The sequence below is a fragment of the Chiloscyllium punctatum genome, chromosome 1 (assembly GCF_047496795.1).
Source record: "Chiloscyllium punctatum isolate Juve2018m chromosome 1, sChiPun1.3, whole genome shotgun sequence".
In the NCBI taxonomy this organism is placed as follows: Eukaryota; Metazoa; Chordata; class Chondrichthyes; order Orectolobiformes; family Hemiscylliidae; genus Chiloscyllium; species Chiloscyllium punctatum.
In genome coordinates, this window is record NC_092739.1 from 96110004 (window position 1) to 96135158 (window position 25155).

A 25155-nucleotide genomic window follows, 5' to 3' on the forward strand; every position below is an offset into this window, starting at 1 on the left:
TAGCTCATCATCACAATGTATGGCTTGCATTTCGCACCGCTAACCCACATTCTCATTTTTAGCTCCTATAACCTCATTCAGCTTTTCTTCTGTCCTGGCTTGTTATCCATTATCTCCTCGTTTACCCAACTCTTTCATCGCTATTGCTTTGTGTTCCCCGGCTCACCTCTCCTCTCTTTACTGCCGCATCCTCCCCTGGCCACCCCCCCTAAGTTATAAACACCAGGTTGTGCCTGATGAAGGTAAAACTCAAAACTCTGCTTTCTTCACAGTCATTTGCTTTATATTAATCGGCTGACTCTGGTAATATTCTGGGGTGCTGTCTTGATGGGTTATGGAATTTGAATGCAATAAAAATCTGGATCAATCACTTAGTAATGACCAGGAATTGTTGGAAAAACCCATCTTGTTCACTAATGTCATTTAGCAAATGAAGCTGCCATCCTTACCTGGTCTGGCCACCATGTGACTCCAGAGTCACAAGTAATGTGGTTGACTTAGTTCTCAAGTAGAGATGGGCAATAAATGCTGTCTTAGCCAGCAATACCCACGTCCCATGAATGAATTTAAAACTAGTAATAAACTGATTTAAAGAAGTTACAGCTCATTATAATTTAATTTGTTTTGGGTTCAATATCTGGATTGCTGCACAACTCCAGCAGCAGTGCACATGATGAATAAATAAATTGCAAACTTGGCAAAAAGGTTCACTTGCATTTTTTCAGAAGCAGCACCAATGGACTGCAATTAAGATGAAAATCAAGTCTACTGAAGCTTAGCCAGTTCAATTTATCCCAGTTCACCCAGTCCTTTTGCTCCAATGAATATTTGCAACAGGCCAAGAAAGAAGCATATTTATTTAATTAACTTTTACATTGTTCAAACAGCATCACAGCTCTCTCTCTCATATGGAAGCTGACTGTGCACTGGTGCCTGTTCATCTGTCTAAATCAGATAAGATTTCACAAAAAAAACCCTCAAACTTATGCAACAATTGTTTTGAAAGGTTAATCTGATGTCTGCATTAATTTTTACACAATCTGATCATTTCCTGATTATGTGATACAGAAAAGCAGAACATCATTGGATTTCAAAAGGGACAGACCTGTTATGCTGAGTTGCCCAAAGGTCTTTGCACCAGATTGCTACTGTGCAATTACTATGTCTTGTTTAAGACAAAGACTCTTATTAATAGCTATCCTCGACAACTTCAGACCAAGTCGGACCTCCTGCCTTAGCAGGCAGATGAGGACACTAGCAATCATTGGCATCACTCCCTCCTCATCAAAACAAAATCAAATTCTCCATTGACTCCATATTTAAAATGTGAAACTCCATATTGCTTAGGATGAAGCTCTGGGTGTAATTCAAGTCCTAGTTTTTCAATGTACTATTGTGTAGTAATTAGAGAATAACTCTTCTCCCTTTTCTATGTCTCGGAGTGCCACAAGAACCACGCACCGCAAAGGCCTGCAAAACAAATCAAATTATAAGAAATTTTAAGGACAAAAACAGATGAAACAGATTACAAAATTTGTGAGTATCATAAATCTTCATGGAAGTACAGCAGGAAGCTATTTCAATCCTTATTCCTTGTGTTAGCTTTCAAGTTGGTAGTTTTGAGTTTTCCTGGATTTTCACAGTAACATTTAAGCTTTGTATTCAAGTGTTTAACCAACTCACCTTTAAACAGTAATATCATTTTCTTAAACAATATTTTTTCACTATCATTGTAGGATAAACAGAAATAATATTTCACTCCTTACTCTCTGAAATTCTTCGTAAATCTGAATAATGTAACATTGTCAAGTATTCCCTCATAATTCTGTAGTACCCTCTCAATCAAACATGTTTTAAATGGATTCATATTAACCTCTCTTCCATTAGTTTTGCACTGACTTTTTTCTAACCACTTTACCCTACTGCATGACGATCTAAATATATTGGAGGTTTCGATCCATCTGTTTTCTTTATTATTCATTCATGGAATTTAGCTATCACGGGCTAGGTCAGCATTTATTGCCCATATCGAGCTGTCTTTGAGAAGGTGGTGGTTAAGAGTTGCCTTCTTGAACAACTGCAGTCCATTTACTGTAGGTATAACCACAATGCTGTTACAGTGGGAGTTCTAGGATTTCGATCCAGTAACACTGAAGGAAGGGTGCCACTAAGTGCCAGGCACTGCCCATCTCCAACAGAAACTATCACTTAATATTCAATGATAATGCAAATTCAATAAAAGAGTGAAAAACAGGTTTGATTGGGAGGAGGGGGGATAGAGTGAAGAGAATACAGAAACTGAACCTTAAAAGCTTCTATAACTATGTAAAGAGAAAAAAAATGAAATCCAGAAAATTATAATGGGGGATAAAGAAATGGGCAAACAATTGAACCATACTTTGGTTCTGTCTTCACAAGGATGACACAAGTAACCTCCCAGGAAATATTAGGGAACCAAAGGGTCTAGTGAGAGGGTGGAATTGAAGGACATCAGTATTAGTCAGAAAATTGTGCTGGGGAAATTAACAGGGTTAAAGTCTCACAACCTATCAAGGCCTAATCATCTTCATCCCAGAGTGAGTAATAAAGGAAGTGGCCCTGGAAATATTGGATACATTGATGGCATCTTCCAAAATTCCATAAAGTCTGAGGCAGTTCTTATGGATTGGAGGATGGCAAAGGTAACCCAACTATTTCAAAAAGGAGGGGATTAAAAACATTACAGATCAGTTAGAATAACATCAGTAATGGGAAAACTGCCAGAGTCTACTATTAACAAAATGTGATAACAGAACATTTGGGAAATATTAAGGGTAGTGGACAAAGCCAGCCAAATCAATCCAAAATTGGTTGACAGGAAAACATGGCAAGGATCTTCTGAGTGGCTAGCTGTGACTAGTGGGGTCCCTCAAGGACCAGTGTTTGGGTCCCAGCTATTCACAGCATATATGTAAATGACCTGAATGAGGAAACTAAATGCAATATTTTCACATTTGCTGAAAACACAAAAATGGGGCAGTTGAGTGAGTGGGCAAATACATGGCAGATGTGGTACAATGTGGCTAAATGTGAAGATATACACGTTCGGTGTCAAAAACAGGTAGGAAGAGTATTATTTAAATGGAGATATATTGGGAAGCATGGATGTATATATGGGGATCTGGATGTCCTGTACACCAGTCAATGAAAGTAGGCTGGCTGGTGCAGAAAGCAAATTGGTCTTCATTGCAAGGTGATTGAAGTTCAGAAGTGGGGATGTACCGTGCAGTTCTACAGGGTCTTGGCAAGGCTAAGCCGAGAGTACTGATGGTCTTCCTACCCAAGAGTGGATATTCTTGCTCTAGAAAGATTGCAGTGGCGGTTCACTGGGCTTGATACTGGGGATAATCAATCTGTCCAGCAAGGAGAACTTGGTTGGACTGGGTCTATATTCATTAGAACTTAGACAGCTGAGGGGGATCTGATTGAAACATACAAAATTTTAACAGGATTGGACAGACTTGATGCCGGGGAGCTGATTTCACTGGTTGGTGTGTCCAGAAATGACAGGAGGACACAAAGAGGAGTGAACCTGTGGATTTTTAAACCACCTAGGCTGTGGAGGCCAAGTCACTGAATACATTCAATGAAGAGATGGATACATTTTATTTTAAAGTCATCCAGGGTGTGGAGAGAATGTGAGAATATGACATTGAGACAGAGGATTAATCATGATTGAACTGGATGATGGAGCAGATTCGAAGGACCGAATGGCCTACCCTATGCCATTTTCTATTACTATTGCTCAATTGCCCACTGTCAACAGCCTGGGCGTTACTATTGATTTGTAATTGAAATCACTAGGAATATAATTGCTGTGGCTACAAAAGCAGATCAGATGCTAGGAATCTTACAGCATGTAGCTTGTCTTTTGACTTCCACAAAGTACAAGTGAGGAGCGTGATGGAATATTCCCCACTTGCCTGGATGGCTGCAGCTCCAACAACACAAGAAGCTTGACACCATCCAGGACAAAGCAGCCCACTGGATTGGTACCACACCCTCAAGCATCCACTCTCTCCACCACTGACGCTCAGTAGCAGCAGTGTGTACTATCTATAAGATACATTGGAGAAACTCACCAAAGATATTCAGACAGCACCTTTCAAAACCAAGACTATTTCGATCTAGAAGGGCAGGGGCAGCAGATACATCCTCCACCTCAAGTTCTCCTTCAAGCGACTCACCATTCTGACTCACAAGGTCAAACTCCTGGAACTAGTACTGTGGGTATACATACTCCAAGTGGACTGAAGCAGTTCATGAAGGTAGTTCACCACCACCTTCTTGAAGGCAATTTGGGATAAGCAATAAGTGACGGCCCAGTTAGCACCACTCACATCCCGTGAATAAAAAAATTTCTAAGCCAGAATGGTGAGGGGTGATTAGGTCCTTATTTTTCTGTACTAATTGTCCAGTCTCACTATAGCCTGTTCTCTGGTTAGATCCAGAACATGCTGTGCTAAGAAACCATCCTGAAAACAATTCTTCACCAAGGTGACTTTGCATACATGACTTGCCAGAGGATTGGAAATCTGCTGTGGTAACATCTTTATTTAAAAAGGAAATGAGATAAGAAACGTAACTAAAGGCCAGTTACATTTACATCTGTCATTGGGAAAATGTTGCAGTCAATTTTGAATATGTAATAGCAAAGCATTTAGAAATATATAATCAAACAAAATCAATATGGTTTCATGAAAGGAAAATCATACTTGACAAATTTACTACAAAATGTTTTGAGGTGATAACAAGCAGGATAGATAAAGGGGAAGCAGTAGATGTAATATATTTGGATTTTCAAAGTATTTGATAAGGCATCACACATTAGACTCCTTAACAAGATAAGCCCAAGGTGCTGGAGGTAGATATCAGCACAGATAGAGCATTGGCTAACTAATAGAAGACAGAGAGTTGAGATAAGGGGTATTTTCAAGACGGTGACCTGTAACTATGAAGTACCACAGAGATCAATACCAGGGCTGCCTCAATTTTATTTACAATATATATTAATGACTTGGAGGAGGAAATTGAATGTGCTATGGTCAAGTTTGCAAATTAAACAAAAATATTGGAAAGGCAAATGGTGAGGGTGACACAAAAGGTCTGCAGAGGAATTTAGGCAGTTTCAGTGAGTAGGCAAAGTCTTGGTAGATGGAAGATAGTGTTTGAAAATCTGAAGATATGAATATTATGTAATTGGAGAAAAACTGCAAAAAGCTATAGAACAGAAAATATTTGAGTCCTCGTGCGTAATTCATAAAAAGTTTCACCCAAATTCAGAAGGTAACAGGGAAGATAAATGGAATGTTGGCCTTTATTTCAAAGGAAATAGAACAGAATAGTACAGAGGATTTGCTAAAATGATACAAGGCATTAGTCTGATCACAGCTAGAAACACTGAACTGCTTTGGGCCCCTTAGCAGAAGGAAGATATGCTGGCATTAGAGGCAGTCCAGATATGGTTCACTACGCTGATTCTAGGTACAGAGTGGCTATCTTACGAGAAGTCGAGTAGGTTACATTGTACTCATTAGAAGAATGAGAGGCATATCATTCATATCAAACATATAAGATTTTTAGTGGACTTGACAAGGTAGATGTGGACAGGTTCTTTTCTCTGGTGGGAGAGTATAAAACCAGAAAGCATAATCTCAGAAGAAGCGGTCACCCATTTAAGACAGTGATGAGGAAGAATTTCTTGTCTCAGGGTAGAGTGTATTTATGGAGTTCTTTATTGGAGGGCTGCCAAGGTTGGATCATCAAGTATATTAAAGACTGGGATAGACAGATTTTTAATCAGTAAAAGAATCAAACATTATGGATTCAAGGCAGGAAAGTGGGTTTGAAGATGATCAAATCAGCCATGATCTCACTAACTAGTGGAACAGACTCAATTGGCTGAATGGCGTGCTTCTTCTTCTAGTCTATATGTAGATCAAAATCCCCCATGATTACTGTGGTGCTTTTGTGACAATACTTTACATCTATTCCACCACATGGTTCCTGTTAGGGGACCTGTACGCCACTCCAACAAGTGACATCTTGCCCTTATCATTGCTCATCTTTACCCAAACTCTTTCCATATTTGGTTTCCTGCATTTAGATCATCCCTGTACATAGTGCTAACACCACTATTAACTAACAGAATTAAATAAACAAGGGACAAATTCCTCACCTTTCTGCCTTTTTACCAATATTTTCCTTCACATCTATAATCTTATTGTTCTAATTGCTTATAACTATTTTAATTCATGCCCCTCAGAGACAACATGTACTGACAATTTTCCTTCTGTCTGCAACAAGAACTAGCTTTGATTCTGCAGCACCAATCTAAATTCTTAAAACTACAACTTCTTCCAAAAGAAGTGGTTTCTACCAAAAACTATAACTGCATCTATACATGCACCCAGCATTGAACTTTGGATGTGAATGTTAAATGAGCAGGCACATTACTTAGGTTTACTGAACTATTAACTGCTTCAAAACTACACAAGATGCTTTATAAAGACCACTTTCTTCCAAGATTACCTGGTTATTTATACTTCTCCTTTGAGCTTCATTCAAAACGAACATTCAAATTTCCAACCTCCATATCCAATGCTTTATATCTGTACCACCTCTTATCTATCTTTCCAATGAGTTGAATTCAAAATCTTGGCCTTGTTTACAATTTCCTTCATTGCCTTACCTCACTCTACTGTAGCAATTACCTGAAGGGCTGCACCCAAGCCTATACTATTTGAGAGCTTATCCACTGCTGCTTCCTGTGGGGGGAGTTTTCAGCCACCATGGATATGCACTGGTTTCCTTCCTTACATCTCTGCTTCACTCCTTAAACCACAAGAAATAGGAACAGGAGCAGACTGTCCAGCCCCCGCACCTGCTCCACTATTCAACGGGATTATCGCTGATCCGACATTCCTTGTATCCACTTTCCTGCCCTTTCCTCATAACCCTTGATTCCCCCGCTGATCAAGATTCTATTTCAGCCTTGAATATACACAAGGACTCTTCCCCCGCAGCTCTCTGTGGCAAGGAGTTCCAAAAGCTCAGCCATCTGAGAGAAGAAATTCCTCCCCATCTCCTTCTTAAATTATCACCTCTTTATTCTGAGACTATGCCCTCTGGTCCTAGACTGTCCCATGAGAGGAAACATCCTCTCAGCATTTACCCTGTCAAACTCCTTAAGAATCTTATATGTTTCAATGAGATCACTTCTCATTCTTTTAAACACCAAAGAGTACAGACCTGAGTCCTCAACCCCTCCTTATATGATGTGCAGGTGCTGGCTTTGAACTGGGGTGGACAAACTCAGGTTATGATCCAACAGACTTACTTGAAACCACAAGCTTTCGGAATGCTTCTCCTTCATCACTTGACAATAAAGTAGCACACTCGGAAAGTTTGTGATTTCAAATAAACCTGTTGCACTATAAGCTGGTGTTGTGTGGCACTTTATGTAACAAGCCCATCATCCCCAGAATCATTCTTGTAAACCTCCTCTGGACCCCTCCAACACCAGCACATCCTTCCTTAGATACGGGGCCCAAAACAGTTCACAGAATTCCAGATGCGGTCTGACCAGAGCCTTATACAGCCCCAGCAATACGTCTCTGCTCTTGTATTCTTGTCCCTCGAAATGAATGCTAACATTGCATTTTCCTTCCTAACCATCAACTAAATCGGTTTTGTTAACCTGAAGAGAATCCTGAACTAGGACTACCAAAACACTTTATACTTCAGATTTCCAAATCCTTTCCCCATTTAGAAAATAGTCCATGCCTTTATTCTTTCTCCATGTGCATAACCTCACTCTTTTCCACATTGTAATTCATATTCCACTTCTTTGGCCACTCTCCTAGCCTGTCCAAGTTTTACGTCCATGACCTAATGCTCTAGAAAACTATCCATAATGCATCACTGAATTCATTGCCGGAGCAACCTTTTCCAATTTGATTAATTCAAATCAACATGAAGATTAAAGTCACCTATAATTTTTCCTCTATGCTTTTTACATGTTCCTATCAGTTGTTTATTTATAGCTTTTCCCACAGAGTGGCTACTGTTGGGTGGTTTGTACCCTACTCCTACCAATGAGTTCTTTCCCTTTGCTGATTTTTTACCACCATCCAAATGGAGTTTACATCATCCGAGTCTGGATCATCTCTCACAACTGTCATCATTTAATCTCTTACTAACAGTGCTACCCCGCCATCTTACCCACTCCTCTTGTTTCTCCAAAAGATCTAATATGCCTGAATGTTAAGTTCTCAGTTTTGGTCTACTTGTAACCACATTTCCATAATGGCTTTGAGATCATATTCATTTACCTTGACTGCACTGTCAATTTATCTACCTTATTCCAAGAGCTTTATGTATTAAGACAGAAAGCTTTTAAGTTTGTTCTATTATTGAATTCCCCTCCATTTTTGTGGTTCCTTGGTACAATATGACATTCATACATGCTGTCTTTTCCTTTCATTTTCTGACAATAATCAACTCCATAACTAATCTGAATTCCAACCTTCTCAAACTCTCAACCTGGCTGGAGAGAAGAGTGTCTATTCCCTTGACCACACTATCCCTAATGACAAATACATTTCTCTCTTCTCTCCCTTCTCGAATGGCTCCCTGTACTTCTGTCTTATGGTCAGTTTGTTTATCTTCCCTCCATCCCCGTTCTTATCCACACAGGGAGCAAGAATCTCAAACCTGTTAGACAAGCTCAAGGGCTGAGGCTCCTTCAGTACTCTCTCCTGGATCCCTCTACCTGCCTCACAGGTAGTCACAGCCTCCCATCCCTGATCACTGATGGAATTGGAGGTAGTTAATCTAAGGGATGTGACTACCTCCTGAAACACAGTGTCTATGTAACTCTCTCCCTTCCTGATGTGTCGGAGTTTTCAGAGCTCAGATTCCAGCTGATCAACTCTGAGCTGGAGTTCCTTAAGCAACTAACACCCCTGGCCTTGCATCTCCATTGTATTTACTTCATTCCTAATATGATTTTTAAAAATTTCATACTGGTCCTACCTTTTCCTATTTCTTTGGTCATCTTTGGTTTAATTACATCTCGGTATCGGTTTACCATAGGAACAGTGGAACAACTTTCATCCCACAAGTCTGTTTTGCCATAAAATTAGATCACAACTGGCCTGGATCTTAACTACCTTCACCTGTAACTCTTGATAACTTTGTCAAACAAAAATCCATTAATCTGTTCTCAGATTTTCAATTAATTTAAGCACAGCGGTTTATGGAGCAAAGCATATTTCTAGATTTCTAATATATATTGTGAGAAAATGCATTTTATGAAATTACCCCATAACCCAACACACGTTCACTCTAATTTTAAGGTTATCCACCTCATTTCAGACTCTTCCATCAGAGAACATACTTCCCTCTTTTTCTATACAGTAACTTAGGGATGCTATAAAAATGCAAGTTGTTGTGCAGTTGTATTTTGTGCTCCATCACATTCTGAGACACCCTTTGGCAGTTTTATTAATTACAGAATTGAATGATATACATTAAACACTTTGTATAAATATAAATATCAAACAATGACAAATATGAACAGATTAAGTCTGTAGTATTACTTCTACACATTGTATATATGATGACTAGTTAAATCTCTCAGCTGAACAAGGCTTTAGACAGACATGCATAAAGCATTTTATTCAATACATTTTGATTAATATCAATTATTTGGACGAGAATGTACAACGCATGATTAGTAAGTTTGCAAATGACACTAAAATTGGGAAAATGTGGACAGTGAGGAATGTTATCAAAAATTGCAGCAGGACCTTGATCAGCTGGGGAAGTGGGCCAAGAAATGGCAAATGGAGTTTAATATAAATAAGTGTGAGATGTTGCATTTTGGAAAGTCAAATCAAGGTAGGAGTTCATAGTGAATGGTCAGACCTTAAAGAGTGTAGTGGAATAGAGGGGCACTGGAGTTCAGGTGCATGGTTCTCTTGAAAGCAGAGTCACAGGTAGACAGGGCAGTGAAAGAGGCTTTTGGAATACTGACCTTCATTAGTTGGGAAGTTGGGAAGTTATGTTGCAGTTAGACAAGATGCTGGTGAGGCCGCACTTGGAATATTGTGTTCAGTTTTGGTCCCCTTGCTATAGGAAAAATGTTATTAAACTGGAAAAAGCGCAGAAGGAATTTACATGGATGTTGCCTGGACTCAACAATCTGAGTTATACGGAGAGGTTGGACAAGCTAGGACTTTTCTCTTTAGAGAATAGGAGACTGAGGGGGATCTTGTAGAAGTGCATAAGATCATGAGAGGCATGGATAGGGTGAATGCATTCAGTCTTTTTGCCAGGGTGGGGAATTGTGGACTAGATGACATCAGTTTAGAGGGGAAAGAATAAAAGGGAACTTGAGGGCAGCTTTTTTACATTCCATATGGAATGAGCTGTGAGCAGAAGTGGTTGAGGTAGGTACATTAACATTTAAAAGGCATTTGGACAAATACATGGATAGGAAAGAATTAGAAGGATATGGGCCAACTGCAGGGAAATGGGGTGAGCGTGCATGGACATTTTGGTCGGCATGGACCAGTTGGGCCAAAGGGCCTGTCTCCATTCTGTTGGACTCTATGACTCTGTGATGCTGATGTTTAATGATAAAATAATAAATCTTAGCTCAAATATCAATTGGGACCAACCTTTCCACACTTTGACCATAATTAACATTAGGAATGTACTGACGGAGCTCTATAGGAAATGTTGCAGGAACATCAAACTCCTGATAGCACACATTGGCTGCTTTCTCTGAAACAAAAAAACATATCAGATTAGTCTTTACTTAAACATATGAACAAAATTTGCAGAGTTTTCTCCCTTAATTCTTTAATTGTTTATTACTATACTTGAAGCATGCCACCAACTTTCAAATTCTAGCTTAATTCTACAAACTTTAGCAAAGATATTTTCTGGTCGTTTCACTAGTCTTGTCCTAAGATTCTGTTCCTGAGTGTAATGATGATTGTCTGTTATTTTGTTGACCATTGCCAAAATTTCTGATTGAGTCTGACACAGTTCACTTTTAAAGAAAATTCTGTTGTATGGCTCTCCAATATAATTCGCTTCCCTTCAAATGTTTCTTCTCTGTAATAAATCTTTAACTGAGTTTGCTAAGGGCAGTGTTCCTTTAACATCAATAACCTCCTGCATTCATCATCTATTTTCCTAACAGTAAAGATGTTCTCATCAGTGTCCTAGGCAATATGTATCCCTCAACAACATAATTACCTACCTACTTATAAATTAACTGTTGTATTTTCAAACTAAAAACTTTATTAGTTTTAAAAAGACGTGGATGCCTTAACACAGTGACAAACATTATACAAATGCAAAAAATTTATTTCTCTGCATTTGTCAATTTCTTTCACATCTCAATGCCACCAATTATATCTGCAACTTGTACATTTGCCACCATTGATAAGGTCTCTCACTCATCAACTGAAAGGTAATCAGTGCCCCCACTTCTCAAATGGTCATCACTAATTACTTGTAATTGTAACAAAATTCAAAATTTAACATCCATCACATTTGGTCCTTTCTTGTTAATGTTCATTTGTACTTAAGTTCAAATAAGGGTTATCCCATGCCGGATAGATGAATGTTTGTGTAGAAACATTAGTGATTGAACCAGTTTCCAGTTACAATAGAGCAGGGGACTTATCCACTACCTTCTGCTCCAATTAAGCTTATTGCAAGTTTAAGTTACAGGCAGCAAGTATGCCTGTGTGCAACTGCCAGGGGAATTATCCTTTATCAATCTGTTTGGACATATAACACACATCCAGGACAGATAGGACTTGAACTCAGTTCTTCTGTTTCAGAGGCAAAGTGTCCAATGAAGATGGTGTCCAATCCACTTCAACTGGAATGAATCGGTGTTTGGTGTTATTATTACCTTCTAGTAAATTGAACCATCAAGCTGACCCTGTCAGCTTCAAATATACAGACAGGATGCTATTGATGTAATTGCAGCCTCAGTTACTATTTTAACCTGAAGGCTGAGTGAGGGATAAGTGAGCGAAAGCTACTGAGCCTGGACAACATGAAGGTCAACAAGGTAAGATTTTACATTTGCTTTTATCTTTCTTCTGGGCTTACAGTACCAGAAAAAAGAATAACTAGCTACGTTCTGTGTATCATCAAAATAGGCTGTTTATTTGTTTATGTATTGACAAATATTTGGATTGGTATTGTACTTCATTGTCCAAACCAAACACCTAGTTTGTTGTCTGCTGAAGTCAAAGAGATCATGTGAGATCATAAGGGCACATAGCAAGTCTAAATACAGTGACAGTGTTGTTTATTTTAATGTTACAATTACTGATGCATAAGATGTGTGGAGAAAGTGGGGACTGCAGATGCTGGAGAGCAGAGCTTAAAAATGTGTTGCTGGAAAAGCACAGCAGGTCAGGCAGCATCAAAGGAGCAGGAGAATCGACGTTATGCCCGAAACGTCAATTCTCCTGCTCCTTTGATGCTGCCTGACCTGTTGCGCTTTTCCAGCAACACATTTTTAAGATAAGATGTGTGGAGTCATAAACTGCCTGTAGGCACAGTTCACTTTTGGCAGGCCTTTGATGCTGAGCACAAGTGTCTAGCGTACTAATCAAGATACACTTTTGGATCTATTTTTAGTTGACTATATTAATAATGAAAGCAAGACAATCTCTTCTGAACTCAGATGGCACTCCCATAACTTCTTAATTGTTAATACTGCCTTCAAGTGTCTCAGTTTTCTTGCTGGTGAATTGCAGCTTCATTAATTATACCAATGCCATGCACAACAACAAGTTTTACAAAGACCCTAAAATGAAAACAACATACCATTAGAACAGTTGTTGACATATTGACCCACAGCTAACGGATTAACTGGGATTTCTGTCAGCCAAGAGACATCATTTGTTTTATAAGGGCCAAGCCTGTCCCGCCCACAGCATGATCTGAAAGTGGTCAGAGAAATTTAAACAAAACAATGCATACAAACATACTTATTTTGATAAACTGTGCAGAGGATAAACCTTCTACATTTAAAAAAAAAGTTCCTAGTAAGGTTTGCAATGTTCCATTAAACAATAATTTTGTGGTCTCATACTGCAATGTCTCAGTTTTAACACACTGTACCACAAAACATCTGAGTTGAGCGTGAACCTCCAATTATCCACACCCAGAATTCCCAGTTGCAGGTATATCATTATGGGCAGGAGCAGAGTGAAACCAAGGAAGGAAACGGGCAGATAAGTCACAGTGAATTTGTCTTATGTTTTTTGTACAAAGCACCAAGTTTCATCAAGAAGAGATTCAAGATCAAGTAACCTGCGCCTAATCTTGCCCATAGGCAGTATCTAAAGACAACTAGGGAGAAGGGAGACAACAAGGCTACAAACATCATGTACTTCAATCAGGAGAGGAACAATTGATATGAACAAATTGTTAGACACTCCAGGTGTGGTACAATACCAGATTCAACCGATGTTAAGAGCAATAAAACTCGCACTTTTTAAAAATGAATGCTTAAATGTATCTCTGGACATTCACATGATAAACACCCATTTCAAGAGTGTGATATAACTCACTTAGGTTCTCAAACCAATCAGCAAACCTTTAATAGAAATAATGGGCAATGCTCAAAGGATGAAGAGTTCATTAATTATTTTAAATTTTCTCTTAATTCTTTGGTTACTAGCAACATGAATATGCATGCCTAACATAACGGTAAAGCTCCAATGAATCAGTGCAGTCATTCCCACAATACTGAAGTTCTGATCTAGAACTAGATACTAAAAGATTAATTATATATTAATGAGAAATTCTTTAAAAGCTTGGAATCTTCCAACAATAAGCAAATTATACAACTAATACCGACAGTTCTTCATTGGGCTGACAGTACAACAAAAATATAGTCCATTTAACTTGATTTTAAAAAAGACACCCCCCTTCAAGAAGGGTTCAAATAATATTTGATTTCATGTTGCATAAGACGACATTAGGACAGGTGTCCAAAGGTTTGGTGGAATAATGAAGATAGAGGAGATCGAAACTGGAGAAGTTCAGATATCGGGAGAGATGTACACTAGCGGAAGATACAGAGCAAGAAAGGGCAAGTCATTGAATTCAGTTATAACTTCTCACAAAGACAAATTCCACAAAATTATAAGTGCAATATCTGACCTCACAAATCGATTTAAAAGGTGAATAAAACTCACTTATAAATAACTTTAGATATTCCTTTATCGTTCCCATCAATCAACACACCATCAATACATCGAAAAATAAATGGGTTGCCCATTGACTGGAAAAAGATAGGTTCATATTGCTGATAGATAGTACCTGTTAGCTCATAAAAAGACCATTAGTTAAATACAATTAATATCATTAGATTTTACAGATGCACAAATACACACACGTACCTGTTGAGGAGAAGGGAAGTTTAGCCAATTTATTCAATGGGGAATGACACTATAAGGTTTTCAAATTTAGTCAATGGCTTTGTTCGATGAGCTACACTTACAAATACCATTCCTATGCTGTACTGTTCTACATCGTAAGACTTGCAATCCAAGCAATCTGCTTTATTTTATTGATTGAATTGAACTAATTTTCTAGCCAAATGTTGTTAACTTAGGGGAAACAACTACTTCTTATACAATAATATACAATACTGCTCCAATTTGATACAAGCCCTTCATTAGAACAAGCTCCTTTCCAGTATGAGTGCAACTCAGCAGGGACTGATTGTCAAGGAGCTGCTTTTTTGTAAGGAGAAGGCACCTTTGGTAGCGTGATGAAGACTCCGAATGTGCAAGACGTCAAAACTGGTTGAACCCCCAGAACTGCAAATAGTTGTACAGTTGAGGATGGCTGAGGATTTGTAAATATGTTTGATAATTATCAAACTAATGTGTCATCAGTATGCTAATACAGATCACCAAGCATAGGGCCAATGGGTTAACAGCATTTAGTCTGTATTAGAATACAGGCGGCATTTGTGGACAAGTTCAGTCTTTCAGATGGTGTCAGGTAGCAGGACAGCAGCAGCAGATTGGTGTAATCAAGATCAAATGAAACAAGGATATGAGTGATGGCTTCAGAAGTCTATGTAATTTATAACAACAAACCACATCCAAAATGACTTTACTGTCCCTAAAGTCACTGGGAATTCATTACTTTTATGCAAAGTGTAAACATTCAGACAACTAACTCAAAATGTATAAACAGAGTTAAAACCCTGAAAGAAACAGCTGTTGAGAATCGCAGACAACAGAAAGCAGAATTTTACCACACTTGTGTTGCATCAACCAATTTCATAGTAAACACCAACAGTAGGATGGTCCATTTTACTGACATAAGGTCATACCCATAATTCATAACTAATAAGTTATAATCTAAAGTCAATTAGACATGAATTCTATTTGTAATATTTCTACTGTATTCATTATAAGACCTGTTAATAGCAAAAGCATTAGGAATAGGCAAAATTTTCCCTGTACAAATGAGTAAACTACAGTACAAAAATATTAACATATAATATATGCATGTTCACCCACAGAAAATACAGAGTGACTTGCAATGGTTAATTTCAAATTAAAGTGAAACCTCCTTCTAGCTTTGTCAATAGGAATCCCATGTTTAAACTGTCAACATTTACCTACATTATCTCTTTCCACTTTAAATATCAAAGAATTTAATCTTAATATTAGCAATTGCTTCAAACTAAGCACATTCATTTGTATTTTTGGTCTTCAAGCCAGCAGCATGCAGCTCCACTAAAACTCCACTGGGTAGCAGTGCAGAACTACTTTGTAGAGATATTTGAAACCACCCAGCATCTAAAAGTCACCAATTCCTTAGACTCTCAATCAGATACTAAACTTGGAATTACATTTCTTCTGCAGAAATGTCAACTCTGATCACACATCCCACCCATGTATCTGAAGACCATAGAAACCATAGACTCCCTACAAAGTGGTAGCAGGCCATTCGGCCTAACGAGTTAACACTAACCCTCCAAAGAGTACCCTACCCAGACACACTATCCCTGTAACTCTATTCCTGCCTTTTCCCATGGCTAACGCACCTAACCTGCACACCCCTGAACACAATGGATAATTTAGCGTGGCCAATCCACCTAACCTGCACATCTTTGGATTACGGGAGGAAACCAGAGCACCCAGAGGAAACCCACACAGACAAGGAGAGAACATGAGAGTCACCTGAGGGTGGAATCGAACTTGGGTTTCTGGCACCGTGAGGCAGCGTGCCATGGTTCCATAAGAAAATGTCAATTTTCAATTCCCCTCAAAAGCCACCCAGTCTTCACTGTGAGTCTTCACCAATGCTGCCCTGTGTTCCCAAAGTAGTGCAGGATATTATAGCCAATCCAATAACAGTGACATCTTGTTTTTCCTTTTGACACTGTTTAGGCACTGCTGCTTTACCTTCCCAATCAATCTTCCATTAACAAATGGCAGCACTGGAATCACATCTCCTCCAACTCCCACCCCGTCCCCATTACCCTGTGGCCGGATGGGCCACTCAAAATGATGGATTTACAAAAACATTGACAATAAATGAGCATGCTGGGAAACTGAGACAAGCCTTGGCCAAGGTGACTGTGCTAATAAACATGTTCCAGAATCCAGACAGGCTGCAGCTACAGACAGAATGTAATTAACCCCGCAGCTGCAGACAATATGCACTCGAATTTGAATTGAATTGAATCAACCCGATTGCTATCCCCAGGACAATTGGAACTTTGAGTTGTTTGTCAGATACAGGAGTGCCTCAAGCCCCTTTTTTGGAGAGGGCTACCTGATCTGAGTGCACCTAACACCCCTACGAATAGATGCCCAAGGATAACCCTGACATCGACAGGTCAATGCCTAGTTGGGATCTGTCAATCAGGATGACCAATCCCTGATCGATCCACTGGAAGACACTAAAGGCCCTCCCAAAAGGGCTGGAGCATCTACTAACTCTAAGAATTGTTGCAACATCATCCTCAGGAGCGGTAACTCGAGACCAACCACCGAGAAGAGATGACACCCCTGGGGCTATGGAGAGAAGATGACCAGATGGTCATCACCACGTGGATCTAGGCCAAGATCGAGTGTGGTGGGATATGATCATCCAGAGTTAAGTTAAAGCATAAGATAGTTGATTAGATTTAAAGTGTAAATTGCAAGTTTCTGGTGTATTTTGTAGTTCTAGCATTAATTATGTTAAATAAATAAAATTGTTTACTATTATTAAGAATCGACTCGTAGTTTCTTTGCTAGACATAAGTTAAACACGGTGTGTGTGTGGCAGGCACAACAATCCTCTTAACCGAGCATCACTAAACCCTGGCAGCCTCGCTTGTGATCGTTACTTTGAGCATAGTGCGGAAGTTCATCTGTGCCCCTCCCTAACTAATCATTGGTTTTGTTCTGAATGAAAGCCTCCCGACCCTGGGACATTGAGTGAAAGGAGGAAGAGCATGGAAGGGAAGAGATGGAAATGTTGGGGCAGGTCAACCAGAAAGGAGAGACACAGGGAAGGCTCAAGTGAGCAGGCAACAAGGCAGGACCAGGTGGATAGCCAGACATAGAGGCAAAGGAAGATAGAGATGCCAGAAGAGAAAAGCACACTCAGAGCAACCAGTACAAATGGTTTCAGCAAACAGAATGTAAAGTGGCCTGGTATTAATTTACAAAATAAAGAAAGCAGTCACACTGACACAAACAATGTCTTAACAAAACATGTATAAAATGCTAACAAAGAATTGCAGGATATTAAAGTTGTAAAAAGAAAAATGACTTCTGTACCAGGGTACATGCAAACAACAGCTCCTTTTGGCACTCTGCCTGTGGTAACAAACACCCCTCTTCCCGCAAAGAAAAGTGAACTAGTTGCTCGATTGATAATGAATCCAAATGTTTTAAATATTGTCTCATTAGGGTTCAAATCCATTTCGCTTCCTTTCGATTTTTTCTCAATTTGTTTAGTTGATTGAAAATGAGTAAACATTTCATTGTATTTTGATTGGATATTTCCTGGCAGCAGATTAAGAAATTCTGCTTGATTGCTCAAATCACTCAAGAACAAAGCATGAAATAGCTTCAGTAATGACGCCTCAACCACTTGATCAGAAATAACTTTATCCAAAGAATCTTCTGCAACCAATCGTACTGTCCTGCAATAATCAATAAAAAAAAGATTAGTCACATACTTTGAAATGTGATTTTACAAAGGCACAGAATTTGAATATCTTCCTTTTATTTGCAGAAAACAGGCCCTACATTCAAATAGGTGCCATTTCAAACAAGTGTAAATGAGCCACACGATTAGCTTGACTGATCACCTTAAATTGATTGTTAGTGGACTATTACTGCACTGGACTATCAGGTTTTGTTAGGTAAAAACAATGACTGCAGATGCTGAAAACCAAATACTGGATTAGTGGTGCTGGAAGAGCACAGCAGTTCCAACGAGCAGCGAAATCAATGTTTCCTATTCAGCTAAAGACGTGGAATGGGATTTAATCCCCAAATCTGAGGGGCTCCCAACTCAGCAGAGGTGACACTGATTAATAGGAGATTTGATTGAGGTATTGATAACCATGAATGATTTCTGGCAGAGTGAATAAAGCAAAATGAATGTCAGTAGTAGAAAGATCAATAAGGAGCGGACACAGATTTAACATTGTGTAAGCAAAAACAGATACTGTAGAATACAGAGCAGAATAATGTGTCTGTGCCTACCACGATGCCATTCTAAATGAATCCCATCTGTCTGCACATGGTCTGTATCCCTCTATTTCCTGCCTATCTGGGAGTGGGTCAAAATGCCTCTTAAATGTTGCTATCGTATATACTTCCACCCAAGGTCATTCCAGATACTATCGAACCTTGCATTTCTCCTTTAAAAGGTCCCTCTCTCAACTTAAACCTATGGTCCCCAGTATTTAATATTCCACTCTGGGAAAAAAAGAATCTGACTATTCACTGTGCCTCTCATAATTTCATATCTTTCTACAAAGTCGCCCTTCAGCCTCTGACACTCAAAGTTTGTCCAACTTCTTCTTATAGATAATACGCTCCAATCCAGGCGACATCCAGCTAAACCTCTTTTAGTCCCTGCCCAAAGCCTCAAGAGTACGGAATCTAAATTCAGGCACAGCAAATAAGGGGACATCTATGAGAAAGGGTCAGTCAATGCAGGACGGAGGATGTTGCTCACAAACTTGATTGAGTTTTTTGAAGAAGTAACAAAGACGATTGATGAGGACAAATCGGTAGATGTGATCTATATGGACTTCAGTAAGGTGTTCAACAAGGTTCCCCATGGGAAACTGGTTAGCAAGGTTAGATATCACGGAATACAGGGAGAACTAGCCATTTGGATACAGAACTGGCTCAAAGGTAGAAGACAGAGGGTGGTGGTGGAGGGTTGTTTTTCAGACTGGAGGCCTGTGACCAGTGGAGTGCCACAAGGATCGGTGCTGGGCCCTCTACTTTTTGTCATTCACATAAATGATTTGGAGGCAAGCATAAGACTTACAGTTAGTAAGTTTGCAGATGACACCAAAATTGGAGGTGTAGTGGACAGCGAAGAAGGTTACCTCAGATTACAACAGGATCTTGATCAGATGGGCCAATGGGCTGAGAAGTGGCAAATGGAGTTTAATTCAGATAAATGCGAGGTGCTGCATTTTGTGAAAGGTCCTAGGGAGTGTTGCTGAACAAAGAGACCTTGTTTGCAGGTTCATAGCTCCTTGAAAGTGAAGTCGCGGGAAGATAGGATAGTGAAGAAGGCGTTTGGTATGCTTTCTTTAATTGGTCAGAGTATTGAGTACAGGAGTTGGGAGGTCATGTTGCAGCTGTACAGGACATTGGTTAGGCCATAGTTGGAACATTGCATGCAATTCTGGTCTCCTTCCTATTGGAAAGATGTTGTGAAACTTGAAAGGGCTCAGAAAAGATTTACAAGGATTTTGCCAGGGTTGGAGGATTTCAGCTATGGGGAGAGGTTGAACAGGCTGGGGCTGTTTTCCCTGGAGCATCGGAGGCTGAGGGGTCACCTTATAGAGGCTTACAAAATTATGAGGGGCATGGATAGGATAAATAGACAAAGTCTTTTCCCTGGGGTGGGGAGTCCAGAGCTAGAGGGCATAGGTCTATGGTGAGAGGGGAAAGATATATAAGGGACCTAAGGGGCAACTTTTTCATGCAGAGGGTGGTACGTGTATAGAATAAGCTGCCAGAGGAAGTGGTGGAGGCTGGTACAATTGCAAATTTAAAAGGCATCTGGATGGGTATATGAATAGGAAGAGTTTGGAGGGATAGGGGTCGGGTGCTGGCAGGTGGGACTAGATTAGTTTGGGTTATCAGGTCGGCATGGACGGGTTGGACCGAAGAGTCTGTTTCCATGCTGTACATCTCTATGACTCTATAAATGCACACAGTAAATTAAACCAAGTAAATGAGCTTGTAGCACCATTTGAAATTAGCAGGTACAATGTTGTGGATGTCACGGAGGCATGGCTGAGAGGAGGTCAGAGCTGGGCCTAAATATCCAAGGAAACACATCCTACTGAAAGGACAGCCAGATGGGCACAGGAAACATGGTTGCTTTGTTAGTAAAAAAGAAAGAAATTAAATCAGTAGCAAGGAGTGATATAGAGTAGAAGTGTAGAATCTGTGTGGGTAGAGTCGAGGAACTGCAAAGGGAAAAAAAATCCAGATGTGGGCTGTGTACAGGTCTCTCAGCAGGTGTCAGGACGTGGGGAAGAAAATAAATCAGTGGATAGAAAAGGCACGTAAGAAAGGCAGTACAATAATCATGGGGGACTTCAATTGGCAGGTGGATTGGGAAAATCAGGTTCGTAGAGGATCTCAAACAAAGGGACTTGTAGGTGCCCATGAGATGCTTTTATTGGAGCAGCTGGTGGTAGAGCCCACTAAGGAACAGGTATTTCTGGGTTTGGTGATGTGTAACGAGGTAGACCTGATTAGGGAGAATTCATCCTGCAGTTTGAGAAGGAGAAGACTGGACCAGATCTCACGGCATTACAAATGAGTAAAGGTGTCTACAAAGACATGAGGGAGGAGCTGGCCAGAGTTGATTGGGAGGGGAGCTGAGCAGGGAAGATGGTGGAGCAGCAATGGCAGGGGCTTCTGGGCACATTTCAGGAGACACAGCCGAAATTCATCCCAAGGAAGAGGACACATAGTCAGGGAGCATGAGGCAACCATGGCTGACAAGGGAAGTCAGGGACAGCAGAAAAGCAAAAGAAAAGCATGCAGTACAATGAAGATTAGTGGGAAGACAGAGGATTGCAAAGCCTTTAAAAACAGCAGGCTAACTAAAAAAGCAATAAGTTGGGGAGAAGATGAAATATGAGAGTAAGCTAGCTAGTAATATAAAAGAAGATTCCAAGAGTTTATTTTAGATGTGTAAAAGGTAAGAAAGAGCTAGGAGTACACATTTGGCCCACTGGAAAATGAGGCTGGAGAAGTAATAATGGGGAACAAAGAAACGGTGAAGGATCTGAATTAGTATTTTCCATCAGTTTTCACAGTGAAAGATACTGGCAGCTTACCAGAACTTCAAGACAGACAGGGGGGCAGAAGTGAATGTAGTGGCCATCAGTGAGGAGAAGGTACTAGGGAAGCTGAAAGGTTTGAAGTTGGATAAATCATCTGGACCAGATGGACCACACCCCAGAGTTCTGAAGGAGATAGCTGAGGAGAATGTAGATGCACTGATGGTGATCTGTCAGGAATCATTGAGTTAGGGAGGGTCCCAGAGAACTGGAAAATTGCTAACATAAAACTCCTGTTTAAGAAGAGAGAGGGGCAGATGACAGGAAACAATAGGCTGGTTAGCCTGACCTCAGTTGTTGGTAAGATTCTAGAGTTCATTAATAAGAACGAGAGTGCACGGTACTTGGAAATGCACAGTAAAATAGGGCAGAGTCAGCATGGCTTCAACAAGAGGAGGTCACGCCTAACAAATCTGTTGGAATTTTTTGAGGATGTAATGAGCAAATTCGACAAAGGGGAGCAAGTGGACATGATCTATTTAGATTTCCATAAGGTCTTTGACAAAGTTCCACACAAAAGCTACTAAATTCCAATATAGAAAATTAGGAGCATGATATTGGCATGAATAGAGGATTGGCTGACTAGCAGAAGTGGGGATAAAGTGGCGTTTTTCAGGTGACTAGTGGAGTTCCTCCGGGGTCAGTGTTGGGACCAGTACCATTCACGTTAAATATTTTCAATCTGGATGAAGGAACTGAAGCATCGTTGTGATGTTTGCAGATGATACAAAGATAGGTGAAGGGACAGATAGTGTTGAGGAAGTGGGGAGACTGTAGAAGGACTTGGGCTGGCTAGGAGGGTGGGCAAAGGAGTGGCAGACGGAATACAAGAAATGAAAGTGTGAAGTTATCACTCTGGGAGGAAGAATAGAGATGTAGACAATTTTCTAAGTAGGGAAAGGCTTCAGAAATCTGGAGCATAAAGGAACGCAGTTGTTCAGGATTCTCTTAAGGTTAACATGCAGGTTCAGTTGGCAGTTAGGAAGGCAAATGTAACGTTTGCATTAATTTCAAGAGGGCTAGAATACAAGAGTGAGGTTGTACTGCTGAGGCTGTATTGTGAACAGTTTTGAGTCCTGTACCTAAGGAAGGATGTTGCTGGCCTTGGAGATGGTCCAGGGGAGGCTTTCAAGAATGACCCTAGGAATGAAGGGTTGGTGACATAGGAGGAGGATAAGACTCTGGGACTGTACTTAATGGAGCTTAGAAAGATGAGGGGGACCTGGATGAAACATACAGAATACTGCGAGGCCTGGATACAGTCCACATGTAGATGATGTTTTCACTAGTATTAGGGACTAGGACCAGAGGATACAACCTCAGGACAAAGTTCTTTAGAACTGAGATGAGGAGGAATTTCTTCAGATTTTGAAGCTACTTGGATGCTGCCTGAACTGCTGTGCTCTTCCAGCACCACTAATCCAGAATCTGGTTTCCAGCATCTGCAGTCATTGTTTTTACCTCTAATTTCTTCAGAGGTTGATTAACCTGTGGAACTCATTGTAATCAAGAGCTGTAGAGACCAAGTCATTGTATATATTTAAAACAGAGATAGATAGGTTTTTGATTGTTAAGGGGATCAAGGGTTATGGGGAGAAGCTAAGAAAATGGAGTTGAGAAACAAATCAGCCGTAATTGAATGGTGGAGCAGACTCAATGGGCTTAATTCTGTTTCTATACCTTACGGTTTTATAGTGTGGTGGCCAGAACTGTGCACAATATTCTAAAAGTGGCCTAAAGCTTTATACAGCTGCAACATGACTTGCCATCTTTTAGACTCAATGCCCTGACCGAAGGTGAACATGCCATATGCCTACTTTTCTATTTGTCTAAGCCACTTGCATGCATATATGGATTTGCATCCCAAGATCCTCTGTATATTAATGTTCCGAATGGTCCTTCCTTTATCATGTACTTTCCTCTTGCATTTGACCTCCCAAAACACATCACCTCACACTTGTCTGGATTAAACTCCATCTGCCATTTCTCTGCCCAACTTTCCAACTGATTGACATCCTGCTGTACGTATCCTCTGACAATCTTTCTCATTATCCAAAACTCCACCAAGTTGTGTGTCAATCATCTGATAATTCTATTCTGTTCATCGTTATTCATTGAAAGCACGTTATCTCACCTCTACAAACAAAGACAATCAACATTTTAAAAGGCCATAGTCTCTCACTTAACTGTGCTAAATGCCATGTGGATTTATTTTGTTTCATTGGAATACCAGCATTAACAGATACGTAGCTACAAAGTCTGTCCAACTCTTCAAGTGTAAAAATTAAAATGCTCATAACCACAGTGAGGGGAGACAATGGCCTCATGATTTTATTGCTGGACTGCTGATCCAGGTAGTATTCCAGGGATCCAGGTTCAAATCCTGGCATGGCAGATAGAGTCATAGAGAGATGTAGGAATTTGAATTCAATAAAAATCTGGAATTAAGAATGAGTTTAATGATGACCACAAAACCACTGTTTTTTGTTGGAAAAACCCATTTGATTCCCGAATGCCCTTAGTGAAGGAAACTGCCATCCTTAACTGGTTTGGTCTACATGTGACTACATGGTCTACATGTGACCACAATATAATTAGCTTTTAAATACCCTCTGAGCAATTAGAGATGGGCAATTAATGCTGGCCCAGTCAGTGATGCTCTCAGCCTGTGAATTAATTTCAAAAAACATTAAATTGGGATTTTCAAAATATGACAGTTGGCAAAAAACTGGCTGTTTCTTCTTCAGTTACATAATTTTTAAAAATGTAGGTGTAAAAATGACACAAAGTCTTTGAGTTTCAAGTGTGGAAACCAAATGCTACACGGTTAAGCTGTAGGTTTGACCAGTGATTGAGATTCACTTCATGTGGAGTCAGTCCACAGGATCTGAACATAATGCCATTTTTACACTGTACAAATATTTATTATAATTTAGTTTAATATTTATCTAATTATTTGGTGCATTTTTCAATATTTAATGTTACCATACGGTGTTATATTTAATGCACTTCATATCTTGCTATTTGTGTTTTAGACTAGCTGTATTTATTGGGTAGTTTGTCTATTTCCTGGATTTGAGTGTCTCGTTGCCTTATTACAATGGCGATGTGTAGATGTTAGTTTTAATCAGGCAGTATTTAATATTCTACTCAATTATGGATTGATAGGTTGATCACTCGGTGTTACCTCTGGTTTTTCCACAGGTTCAGGGCGATCCAAGGCACCAGGCGGTACTTATAGCGATTCCAGCGAGACACCAGTTTCTGCAACATCGCCGCGGGCCGATACCGAGGGCCCGCTGCCGGCCCCGGGACGGGGACAAGTCCCACTCGCTCGCTCCCTTTCTCCTTCACTCTGTCTCTGCTCTCTCTCCCTATTTCACTCCGTGCTGTCTGTGTCTCTCTCCTCCCCCTCTGTCCTTGTTATCTGTCTCTCACCTCTCCCAAGCCATTCCTCTATCAGTGTCTGTCTCCTGAGACCTCCCTCCCAC

The 25155-nt window shown here is 40.0% G+C and overlaps 1 protein-coding gene across 1 annotated transcript; it reads right to left on the bottom strand.

The window, feature by feature from the left end:
• Nucleotides 1-838: 838 nt before the first annotated feature.
• Nucleotides 839-25155, bottom strand: setd9 (SET domain containing 9). The gene is made up of 6 exons (XM_072571283.1): nt 24852-25155; nt 17886-18253; nt 14286-14409; nt 12907-13022; nt 10725-10830; nt 839-1470 (listed from the first exon to the last, which is right to left on the bottom strand). Exons 1-6 carry the CDS (start codon nt 24935-24937, stop codon nt 1383-1385), a joined length of 888 nt encoding a protein of 295 aa, XP_072427384.1. The 5' UTR covers nt 24938-25155; the 3' UTR covers nt 839-1382.